Source organism: Gekko japonicus, unplaced genomic scaffold, assembly GCF_001447785.1.
Source record: "Gekko japonicus isolate JY-2015 unplaced genomic scaffold, Gekko_japonicus_V1.1 scaffold1007, whole genome shotgun sequence".
Taxonomy (NCBI): Eukaryota; Metazoa; Chordata; class Lepidosauria; order Squamata; family Gekkonidae; genus Gekko; species Gekko japonicus.
Genome location: NW_015177038.1, coordinates 314408 through 327396, shown reverse-complemented (window position 1 = coordinate 327396; position 12989 = coordinate 314408). Strand labels below are relative to the sequence as shown.

Here is a 12989-nt window from a genome sequence, read left to right as displayed (position 1 = left end):
TGTGTGATCATGCCCTTTAGATCCGTCAGGCATTCACAGCTATGTCAAATCTAAAGGTGCATATGATCGCAGCCCCAGAGAATCTGGCAATTAGGAAAGTCAATCAGTGTATGGGAGGTGCTGTATCCTGACAGAAAGTATGGATTAAAGTATGTGAGACTGGAAACTCTCCACCTATTCCTAAAATATATGGGTATCTGCCAGTGTCAGTGCAAATGCTTCTGCAAGTGAATTTTTGCAACAGATCAGTACTCAGTTTAAATCAGTGACTTTTAAAAGGCAGCTTTGAGAATTGCCCATTAATAGAAAACTTTCACAATAGATAAGATTTTCTGTAACATTTCAATGACTTGCTCTATTATGATCATATCTAGACACACGAAGCATGAGAAATGAAGCCAAACAAAGCATGGGAAATGAGAATGTAACATCATGGACAGAGTTTCTTCTCGTGGGGCTCATTCATCACAGGACTCCCACCGTTTTCTTTGCCATAGTTCTCTTTATGGCTTCCATTGCTCTGATGGGGAACTGTCTCCTCCTGTTTCTAATCCAAACTAACTCCACCCTTCACACCCCAATGTACTTGTTCCTTAGTCAACTGGCCTGCATGGATATGGGCCAAGTCCTCATTGTGGTCCCGAAGATGTCAGTGAACTTTTTAACCCAAAGAAACACCATTTCACTCTCGGGGTGTGTGGCCCAGATTTTTCTCACTCTGACTATGGGGAGCTCAGAATGCTTTGTCTTGGCCTCCATGTCATACGACAGGTACGTGGCCATCTGTAGACCCTTACAATACTCAGTCCTCATGAGGAGAAAAATCTGCCTTGCTCTGACAGTAGGAATCTGGTCTTCATCAGTGCTTCTGATCATGGTCATAGCCTTTTATGTACTGTTTCTGCCTTACTGTGGGTCCAATGTGATCGACCATTTCGTCTGTGAGTTCCCAGCTCTGCTGAAATTATCTTGTGCTGACACTTCCGCCTTTGAAAAAATGGTATATATTGATAATGTAATAATACTTCTTCTCCCAATCTCAGTCATTGTTTCCTCTTACGTAGCCATCCTTGTGCAAATTTTGAGCAGGCGCTCAACTGAAGGCAGGCAAAAGGCCTTGGGGACCTGCTTGTCTCACTTGTGTGTGGTTGGCATCTTCTACGGGGCATCCATGCTTACATACTCAACTCCCGTACATTCCTACTCTGCGGAGAGGTCTATGATTTACTCCGTGTGCATCACTGTTGTCCCCCCAATGCTGAACCCTTTTATATACAGCCTGAGGAATCGGGATGTTCTAGCTGCAGCCAGAAAGCTGTTTTTGAATTGTACGTCTCAGAAATAATATCCAGCAAATTATCTCATAAGTTCAAAATCTGAAAAAATTATTTCAAAACTTTGCATTTTACTTTGAATTTCACTTTTGAGTTTGCAGTCACACGTGCCAGATGAAGCGGGGGGTGGGGGGAGAGTGAGGATATCCCTTCCGGATCAGTTAGAAACGTGGTTGAGAGATCACACATTCCTCTGAAGCTGAGGGCACAGCCCGTCACTGTGTGATAAGATGCAACTGCAGGTGAGTCCATTTTTTTTTTGCTGTTTGTTTCCCATGAACTTAAACGAGGAATCGCACCTCAGCACTGATAGCTCCCTATGGAGTTTGTGATAATGTGCATACTGTGAAGGGGGGAAAAACAATCACACTGAGTCAGGATGGCCTGATCAGATTATCCCGATGGGCGATGGCATGACAGCATGCCTGAGCGATCAGATAGAAGAATTTCCGTCTGTGGCCCGTCACAACCCGTTTACTACTGGACTTTGAATAAGTGCTGGTATTGGACCGTTACACACGCTTAGCGCAACACGCACCTCAGCACTGATAGCTCCCTATGGAGTTTGTGATAATGTGCATACTGTGAAGGGGGGGAAAAACAACCACACGGAGTCAGGATGTCCTGATCAGACCATCCCAATGGTATGACAGCATGCCTGAGCGATCAGATAGAAGAATTTCCGTCCGTGGCCCGTCACAACCCGTTTACTACTGGACTTTCCCCAGTGTCTTTTAACACTGCTTCTGCGGCTGAGCAGCATGGGTTGCTGATGGCTGCGAGACACTTCCCAGATGTTGCTATCTGATCACTCCCTTTAGATCCATCAGGCATTCACTCCGGTGACGCAGCTTCGGAGGCGGAGTTCCCCCCGGGGCCCGATTCCGCCGCGTCGAAAATCGGGCCTCCGAAGCGGGGGATTCCCTGCCCCCCGCCCCCATTTGGCAACCCTATGCTATCTGATCGCTCCCTTTAGATCCATCAGGCATTCACGCCTATGTTGGAGCTAAAGGTGCACGTGATTGCAGCCTTGAATGTTGCTTTGCAGGGGGAGGGGACTAGTTTGACAAAAGGGTTGGGTTTTCTTGTGCTTTTAAGTCGTGCTTTAAGTTGGGCATTTAATCAACAATCCATATTGGTTAATGCAGGAGTTCGTCTGATGGGGTGCTTCTTTCTTTTCTGCTCCTTGGAGATCTTCAGGAGGTGCTGCAAGGCCTGCCTGTTTGCCAGGGCTTTTGAGGGGGGTTGAATGGCAGGCATCTTTTAAGGAGGGGAGGAGAGATTTGAAGTTTGTTATTTTGTTTTTGGTTTTAACTGAATTTTTTTTTTAAAAAAACACTGTTATTGTAAGCTGCCTTGAACCATGAGGAAAGGTAGGATACAAATGTTTTAATAAAATTAACAAATACAAATAATGATGGACTGCAGCCTTTTAATACTGACTCAACCGGAGAATGCACTGCAGTAGTTGTGAGTACCTGTCACATCCCTGGGCACCCCAGCCCTGGAGGAGAAAGGGTGGAATATGGGCAACAGTGTAATGGGGCAGAAGGAGGCACCCTGGAGGTCTGTGAGGGCATGGCAGGAGCAGATAGGAGGAAGGAAAACCAGGGCCAGTTCGTGATGGAGAAAAGATCTATTAAAGGACAAAAGTTTCTTTGGTAGAAGATATCTGGGCAAAAACTCTGTGGTAGAAGCCATTTTTTATTTTTACCATAGAGTTTTGACCATAGAGTTTTGTGGTTTAAGCATGGCAGAATGACATTGTCTACATCAGTTAAACAGCACCCCCCCTCCTCTGTACCCTTTGCAAACGCACCCTCCTGGCCCATGAGGCCTTGAAGTGAAAATACACCAACTTGGAGCTTACCAGCTGCTGTCCTTTATACAGTTTATATCTCCATTACCTGGCATTACATTTTATGGCACACATGGCCCAGCCCAACAAAGTGACATTTATGTCAGATCTGGCCCTCATAACAAATGAGTTTGACACCTCTGGTCTAGGGAATGCAGTCTCAAAATATTTAATTAAATGGATGGTAACAAGAAACAAAATTCCCCTGAATGGTTTTGAACCTTGGAGTGACTTTCAGTCTAGCTTTCTAGAACTTGTGGATACTGCAATCAATGAAAGAAAGAATGCTGAAATGGTTTGGCTCCTAAACATTCTCCTTTGTGAATATGAATTTTCTTCTGCACTCATTGTCACTATTTGAAAAGTGAGATTTGACAATCTGATGGCAATGTAGCAGTGAGCAAATAATAATATGAACAATGCAAAACAGCAAGTCACACAAACAAAGAATCTTTCCACAACTGAGCATATACAAGTTGTAAACCATGAGAGAAACAACAATGAAGAGATCCTGGGTACACAATATTCTCTCAATATCTTCTTTCAGATTAGATAAAGAATAGATAGACCTGATACATTTCTAAGTTGAAAGGCTCTGTATCCTCATGGTAATTTATGAAGGTAGAGATAATAACAATAAAAATAATAGCCATGATGGATACTAAGGACTGTATCTTCATAACAATCTTGAAAGTAAATAAATAAATAGCAATAACTAAAACTGACCATAACACCTTTTTTGTCTCCACCAGCAAACTACGTCTAACTTCTGGAGAGTAGATAGCTGCAGGGTGGGAACAATTCAGACCTAAGGATGCCCCTGCTAGATGGCAGCAAAGCTTTGCATATACATGCTGGCTGGCAGGCAGAGCTACATAGACTGGAAGTGAGCATAAAGGCAAAGCTTGGCCCCTTCACTGAGGGTTACAGTATACTTGTACTGCTGTTGATGATACGGTCAATTACTTTGTTTGTACTGGCTGGCTGACAGGTGGAATTGTACAGAGTGGGGGAGGAAAAGGAAAAGACTTTCCCCCGTGATCGACTACACACCTTCTTTACAGACTGATGGGTGGGATAAAACAGTAGGCCAGGCGGTGGATCACACTTCTTTCTTCTATTGATTTGCAGATTATGGAGGGCACAGACCCAGGGGTCAAGGCTTTGTCCCCTTCACCCATCAAATACAACCCATCTGATTTCTAGAGGTAGAAGCTAAGATATCCTCCAATCCTATAAACACCCCACCAAACCAGAATAGGTACAAGAGGGAAGTGATGAGGAAAGATCTGATCACTTCTCTATATAAGACAAAACTACTTATTAAGGATTCCTCAGCATTAATTCCATGTAATAGCAATCCAATCCAAATCCTCCTTCCACCCACAGAGCTATTAAGCAACAACAACAATACAACAATATAACACCTTTATTGGCATATAAAACAATAAAATAAAAATATAAACTTGGTCAGGTAACATTACATCTGCAAATCTTAAAACACATCAGTATTAAAAATTGCTGCCAAAATCTTGGACAAGAATTCAGCAATCTGTCCATCTATTGCTGCAAGATATGTAGGGAGGTCAGATAGAAAAAGATTAAATAAGGCTGGAGCTAATACACATCCCTGCTTAATGCCCTTTGAAACAGGTATTTTATGGGTTAAAAAACCCTTCTTACCATACCTAATTTGGCAAGTATTTGATTGATGGAGTTTACGTACTAGGAAGAGTAGTCAATGGTCTATAGTCATCCTACCTAATTTATCCTATAAGACTTTTAAAAGGCCCTTCTTGCCATACCTAACTTGACAAGTATTCGATTGGTGGAGTTTACTTATTAAAAAGAGTAGTCGGTGATCTATAGTCATCCCACCTGATTTATCCCATAAGATTTGCCTATCAACAGAGTCAAAAGTCTTTTGGAGATTGATAATGGCAGCATAAAGTTTGCCTCTGGGGAAACGGAGATATTTCTCTGCTAAATAAGATAGTACTATACAGTGATCAAGAGTAGAGTGGTTAGTTACAAAACCGATCTGCTCTCTTCCAGGGAGGTTGCAGGATTTCATCCAACTCAGTAGTTTTGAGACAAGGTGTTTAGAGGAACAAACTGGAAACCCCATCCCGCCTTCCAAATCCCCCTGTCAGGTTTTCTTTAAGCTATCCAGGGCTTGAGCAAGCTGACCCTCCCCCCCCCCACACACACAAACATATTCCCCCCCCCCAATCAACACTCTGCTGCTCTCAAAATTTCATCATTTTCAGTCCACATCAGGCTGCTTTCCATGCCATTTGTTTCACTAATTCTCTAAAAACTGATCCAAGGACATTGGCATGTATCCAACCACACATTTCCTCCAATGGAACAGAATTTCTCTTATGGAAGAGCAGAAGGAGGAGGAGGAGGAGGAGAGTTGGATTTATACCCTGCCCTTCACACAGAGTCTCAGAGTGGCTTACAATCACCTTCCCTTCCCCTCTCCACAACAGTCACTCTGTGAGATAGGTGGGACTGAGAGAGCTCTGAGGTTGCAGTCACACGAGCCAGATGAAGCAGAGAGGAAGCGAGGCTATTTCCTACAGAGGAATTTGACTTGCAGTTGTGCAATCACAGTCCTTGGAAGCTGCGGGCATAGCCTGCCACTGCGTGATCAGATGCAACCACAGGTGAGTCGGGGTGTTTTTTTGCCATTTGTTTCCAATGCGCTTAAACGAGGAATCAATGAATCGCATCTCCACACTGAGGGCTCCCTATGGAGTTTGTGATGATGTGCATAATGAGAAGGGGGGGAAAACCAACGGCACAGAGTCAGGATAGCCTGATCAGACCATCCCAACGTCATGAGAGCATGCTGGAGCGATCAGACACAGGAAAGTCCATCCGTGGCCCGTCGCAACCCATTTACTACCGGGTTTTCCCTGGTGTCTTTTAACTCCACTTCTGTGACAGAGCAGAACGGGTTGCCAACGGCTGCAGGGCACTTCCCAGATGTTGTTGTCTGATTGCACCCTTTAAATCCACTCGGCACTTGCACATATTGTCAGGTCTAATTGTGCATATGATCTCAGCCATGGTATAGTACCTCCCACTGAACCACAATATTTTTGTTTTAAAATAGACTACCACTTCCACTTGAAAGGACATCCAAAAAGGAGGAAAAATTAGTTCACAACTCTTGTTTACCTCTACTAATTTGGAACATGAGAATGTTAATGTCTTCAAAAATGAGAATGCTTTCTCCTGCTTGTGTAAAATTTGGCAGAAAGGACTCTTTGTGCAATGGGTACACTCTGTGAATTGTATCCTAACTGGGTGAAAAAATACAATAAGTTACACAATTAAATGTCTTCTCATTGAAACCTATTAAAATTAATAATACATAGTGGAAAATCAGACCAGGTATAATAACCATAATAAAGAAAACAGATAAAAGTTTTAAAGAACAAAACAAGACATAATTTAGTAATGGGTTAAAATATCTGTGCACATCTCCATGGTATCACATGGGCCTTTTATCACATGGGACTACTCAAGAGACTTCTATGAGGGACTTGGTCAAAAGTTTTTTTGTGTTTTTTTTAAAGTTCCAAGGATTATGCTCTGGATCATTCTATTTGTTTCCTCTTTGACACTATCAAAAGCAACTCCAAAGGACTGGCAAGGCAGGAGTTCCCTTTGGGGAAGCCTTCATGAGTTTCTTCATAGCAAGGCTTTCCCTTCATTATAGACAAGATCTATGAAGCTAGCACACTCCCAAACAATAAATAAACTTTCTGACATAGCTACTGAAAAATATTATAGAATGGAAAAGAAAGGGGGCACAAGGATATTGATTGAGCTTCGGGTATTGATCAATGTGCTTAGAAGGGTGTCATTCTTGTGAGAATAGCACTGTAAGATCTTTTGCAGTGACTGCTAGGTTCTACTATGCTTGACCACTTTCGGCAGGGCAGCAATTTTAATCTCAAGGGTATGGGCTCCATCCTTGAAACCCAGGATCTATTGCACCAAGCATGCACCCAGAAGTCACAACTTTTACCTAGCAGTCAGGTAATCATACATATCATATTACAAAGCACAATATGTTGGATAGCCCCCACTCTGCTGCTAGTTTTCTACTTTCTTTGATGGCTTGGCCTTTTAAATGAAGGTATTTATCTTGGAACTAGGTAGACACCCAATCATGAGAGGGACAGAATCTAGTGCCTTGGCTTTCTAACCCTGTTACAGAACACAAGAAGCTGCCCAATTAGCTTGGCACTTACCCTTTTTCAGATGCAACATCACTTGGTCTCTCTTGCACATTGAGGTGGGGCTCACGTACAAGCTAACCCTAATAACTAGCTATGGCAAAACCTCTACACTCTTGTTTTAATGGAGGGCCTGTCAACCCTGAACTTTCAAGCGATCAATCATCTACCGTATGCAGTGCTCCCTCTAAGCAGTGGAGTCTTGTGAGCAAAAAATCTACTTTGTGAGCTACTGGCATTAAAGTTGTGAGCGAGCAATTTGGTTACTCCATAAATTAGTTTGCTCTGGAGCCATTCTTCCTGAGCTAAGACAAGAATGTGTGAGCTGGAGTTTAAAAAACTGTGACCTAGGTCACACAAACTCAGTTTAGAGGGAACACTGGCTGTATGTCTGAGTGGATTTGAATGTGGTTGTAACATCCAACCAGAGAGCTGATAGAATGTTCAGGGAAAGATTTTTGAGCTGAGGGTTAGCAGCTGAAGGTGTGAGAATCTGAGGAAAGCAGGCATGTGGATTTAAGGCCTGTCTCTGGGAGTGAGCAGACATGTTAGTTTGGTGTCTCACTCTTGGAAAGGAAGAGAGCAGATGAAATTATTAACAAGAGTCTGTCTCCAGGGTAAAACAGACCGGGTAGATTTGAAGTCCTGCATGCCAGTGGGTCTAATCTGGTTCAAATAATTCCCCTAAGTAAGTGAGAAATTGGCTGCGAAGTCATTGTGAATTATTAAGTTAATTCATATACACTATTCTTGTACACTGTAATTTGGGAAGAAGATAATATTTTACCTTGGCCTGAGCTGCTGTAGTATTACTTCATTTGTAACCTGTTCATAGTATTTCTGACAACTTTACCAAAAAAAAAAAAATCCGTCTGAGAAGAATAAAACTATTTTGTTCTTTTCAACCTTGCCTCAAGTGACTCAGTGTCCTGACAGAAAAATAGACATTTTATCTAACATCAGGGAACCCGCTATTTTATAGCCCTCAAAATAAGCCCTACAAATGCTACCATAGGATACCACCTCAAAGATGGAGAGAGAGATGGTCTGATACTACATGCCTAAAATCCTCTGAGATTATAGGGAGCTGTAACAGGGATTATCTGATCAAACAGCATGTATGAGCATATTATGTTGACTGGGTAGTTATTAAAGGTGGAAAACTGAGACGTTTAAGAGAGTGAGATCTACTTCGTCTTAAATCCAATATATTGGAACTTTCTAAAGTCTAATATTTAGCCATTGGATTAGCAACTTTTAAAATTATCACAGATCTAGGTCTAGCTGTCCTTCAGGTGTGTGAACCGCATTTTCCAAGCCATTTTCTCAGTACTGCTAAAATATCTCTGTTCCTCAGACTGTAGATCAGGGGGTTCAGCATAGGGGTCACAACGTCACAAAACACAGAGACAATCTTATCCTGTCGTGGTGTTCTGTACGACCCAGGTCTCATATATTTAAAACTGGCTGCTCCATAGAAGATGCCCACCACACACAGGTGGGATATGCAGGTGCCAAATGCCTTGCGCCTTCCTTCAATTGACTTCATTCCCAGGACTGTCAAAAGGATGGAAACATAGGAAGCCAGAATGACTGAGAAAGGACTAAGAAGCATCACAAGGCCAGTGAGGAACAATCCTTTCTCATAGGTGGATGTCTCAGAACAAGACAACTTCAGCACACTTGGAACTGTGCAGAAAAACTGATTGATGACATTTGACTTACAGAAGGATAGACGAATAATAGAAATGGTGTGTATCAGAGCATGAAAAGAGGCACCGATCCAGACTCCTGCCGACAAGACTAGGCAGATCTTCCTGGTCATGAGTACAGGATATTGCAAGGGCTTGCATATTGCCACATACCTGTCATAGGACATCACAGTCAGCAGGAGACATTCTCCCCCTCCCATGGTCAATGTGAAGAATATCTGGATGCCACATCCGGCCAATGAAATGACATTCTTCTTGGTTAAGAAGTCCATTGACATTTTAGGAACAATGGTGAAGATCTGGCAAATGTCCATAAAGGACAACTGACTGAGGAAGAAATACATGGGGGTCTGAAAATCAGAACCTGTTTGGATCAGCAAAAGAAAGAGACAATTCCCAAACAAGGCGATAAAGAAGGCAACTAGAAGAGCACCAAAGAAAATAGTGTGGGTTGTTGTGTGGTTCAACAACCCAAGGAAAACAAACTCAGTCCATGATGTCCTGTTCATCTTGTCCATTTTGCTTCACCAGAAGGCACAAAAGAAAGGCTGGATATCGAAACAGAAAGGGAAATCTATGAAAAATTAATAATTAAGCAATTGTATAAAAAGGGGATAGATGCACCATTCTACTTACAGTGTTATAATGACATTTGTCATGAGGTCAATTCCATAGCCCTCCCCGGTCCAAGTTAAAAAATTGGATTTTTAAAAAAGAAATCTAAATATTCTTTAATATCTCAAGATCTTTGATGTTAAGTCTCACTGAAACCATCTTATATTTTGCTCTGATGCTCAACATAATGCCCACAACCAAGCAGCGAAACACTTCTTATAGCCCTGGACATCCTTACTAATTAAATACTCTGTGATACACCTAATTAGTTTTGTTTTCCAACGCTATGGCTGCTGTTTGCATCATCCAGGGAGCTTTGGGATCAGTTCCAAAAATAACCTATCGAGTGATTTCTCTGACAGATTATCCGAGTTAGAACAGGAACCCTAGGCTGAACAAACTGGGCCATCGCAGAATATTCTGCAGGACAACCCCATCGGTGAAGGATACTTCAGGTCTGAGACTGAGTAACCATCTGGTTTAATCCTTTCAAAGCAGGCAGATGTGGCTGAACTGGCTGGGTGAATTTTGCAGTCTGGCTCTGAGTAGGGACAGCTGTATAGTAGGGGCACAAGGCATTAATCTGTCCCCGTGGTAGCCAGGGACTGGGCTAGCGAGAAACACTGAGGCAAGGCATTTGAGCTTGGAAGGGGAGCTGAGGGTCCTGATCCCTTCAGTGGGAAATCCCTGTATTGATCAGGTGGTGGTGGAGGCTACTGGAGAGTAAAAAGGAGAAGCCCCTCCAGGGAGTTAGTAACCCCAAAGAGGGCAAGGCAGAATGGGCCCTGCAGGCCAGAGTGGGCACCTTCTGCCAAACCCTTATTGGGACCTAGCTCTTCCACTTGGGAACCACCTACCTCCTAACCCAAAGTTAAATACTTTAAGGAGGGAATGTGTAGACTTTTTAAAAATCTCTTGTGCATGAGATCAAGGAAGTATCCAAGGAGGAACCCAAGGAAAAGTTCAAACAAAATGGACAAATTGGAACCAACTAGTTAGTAGCCTACACCATATATATGGGGGGGATTCTCCAAATTCAGCCAGACAAGACGCTATCATTCAAGGTTTAAAGCATTATCTATGGGGTATTCACAAGTATGTGGGCACCACATGACTTTAGGTGCAATGAAATGGTTAGTATGCAGGGGCCCAGATTAACACAGGATAAACAGTAGGGATGGGCACTTTCCTCAAGTTGCACTGGACTGAATTTAACCAGACCGACCCAGTTTCTGGACTGGTTCTCAAACTGAACCACGGCCGGTTCGTGAACTGGTTCATGAACTGGTCTGGATGCAAAAAAAACCCCTGGGGGTTCTCATGGCTCCAAATTCTCAGGGTAATTCCAGCTCACTCACCTCGATGTGCCCACCAAGTTTGATCCCCATTGGACTTTGGGGACAGAGCTACAGACCCCCAAAGTAACAATGCTTTTCAATGGGATGTCACCCCTGCTGGTTTGGGAGCAACCAAAACTAACTCGAGTGAGCTAGAGACCTCCAACTTGCACAGTCACTCCCTGAGGTGGCCCTCCACATGCTCCACATGTCACATCCCTGTCGGGTCTGGGGGGTCTGAGTAGCAGACCCCCAAGCCAGGTGCCCCCAGGAAACTGCTTCTGGAAGATCTGTCCAGTGCCGGTTTCAGTCAGTACAGAGCAGAACTGGTTAAGCTACAGGCATCCACCTCCCAGAGGACCTCCTCAGGGACCACCTGCATGGTTGTGGGTGGCTGTGTCTTTCTGGGGCCAACCACCCAGCCCTTTTGACATGAGGACTGGTTGGGGCCAAGCCTCCCACCCTGCCCAGGAAGGTGATAGGGACCTAATGAATGTGACTCTCTGCATGGCTGTGGCAGGAGGGCTCTGGTGGACTAGCAGCCAGGACCTGAAGTATCTCAAGGATGAGGGGTTTGGGTCCACCCACCAGAGGGACCCGGCACCCAATGAAAAACTCCCAAGGCTCACGGACGAGATGGAATGCTGATCTCCATCAACGATGTCCACAATGAGGCCAGACATGCATGGATGTTGTCAGGCTGGGGGCCAGCAGTCTTCAGGGGTGGCTGGCTGTTGCCCTGCAAGCTTCTTATGCAGTATGGACTTGAAGTTTAACTTTAAATCTAGACAGTACAATGAGTGTGCCAGGGAAAAAGGTCTGATTGGTGACCATGTGACAGAGCCCACTTACTGGACACAGAGACATGTGCATAGCCAAGGAAAGCCTTCAGCATGTTGGTTCAGAAGTGGACCCATAGAAGACCTGATGCCATCCATCCCTGCATTTCTAAGTCACTGCAGACCCAGGTAGATGGCACGTCAGCCTCCCTGAGAATCGCAGCCACAAGGAACCAGCATCCAGACTTATAGAGGAGCCATACTTTGCAGAGACAACTTGGACTTTCCTGCTCAAATGCCATCATGCAGGCATTTCCCCCCACACACACCTTCTTCCAGCAGCATTATCTGGAACTGCACGTAGTCATCTTCAAGTTAGACAAAAGAACTTGGCCGTGACAGGATTAACTGGGTTTAGCACACTCATCACCCATCAAAACAACGCAGCTGCAGACCATCAGATCATTGACGTTAATGGCTAGCCAAGCACCTTGAATGACTGCCTGTTCTTCTCCTTTGTCTTAAACCCAAACTCTGAAAGGTGTCACTTAAAGAAACATTGTCAATTGCCCAACCATTAATCCTATTCTTTTAGCCCATCAAGGCACTAGTAGCATCTAGCATGTTCCTGGGGACTACATGCTTGGTGGCTCATACCCCCAAGCCCCTTCTTAGGGCATAAAAGGAGAATATCTGACCATGCTGTCTCTCTCTCTCTCACACTTCCTCTCTACCTGCCCCCACCCTACCTTGCTGACTCTCGATCTAGTGCTATCCAGAGTCTATCCACATGCTCTGCCGGTCAGAACACGGCCCCTTTTCCTTATAGTCTTCCTCATTTTTTGCTGCAGGATTGCTTCATCACACCTGGACAGGTACTTATCACCCTCAATGAAATACCTGCTAATGCAAACATCTCTATACCTTTTCTGTCTAAGTTTCTTAGCTCTGTATTGTGTGGTGTGTGCTTGGGTTTTATTGTGAATGTGCAAACTCCCTAAGTAAAGAAACCATTTCATAAAGATCTGGTCTCTGCGTCTATTTTTGGGTTACTGGAATAAGCAGGACTTCTGTATACATAGGTTATTGTTCCCTTTT

The 12989-nt window shown here is 43.9% G+C and overlaps 2 protein-coding genes across 2 annotated transcripts; one reads left to right on the top strand and one right to left on the bottom strand.

The window, feature by feature from the left end:
- Window positions 1-385: 385 nt before the first annotated feature.
- LOC107124504 (olfactory receptor 2Z1-like) lies at window positions 386-1345 on the top strand. Its single transcript, XM_015427984.1, has one exon. The coding sequence runs from the start codon at window positions 386-388 to the stop codon at window positions 1343-1345; it is 960 nt and encodes a 319-aa protein (XP_015283470.1).
- Window positions 1346-8739: 7394 nt separating this feature from the next.
- On the bottom strand, window positions 8740-9678 carry LOC107124503 (olfactory receptor 2T2-like). Its single transcript, XM_015427983.1, has one exon. It carries the CDS (start codon window positions 9676-9678, stop codon window positions 8740-8742), a length of 939 nt encoding a protein of 312 aa, XP_015283469.1.
- Between the last annotated feature and the right edge of the window lie 3311 nt (window positions 9679-12989).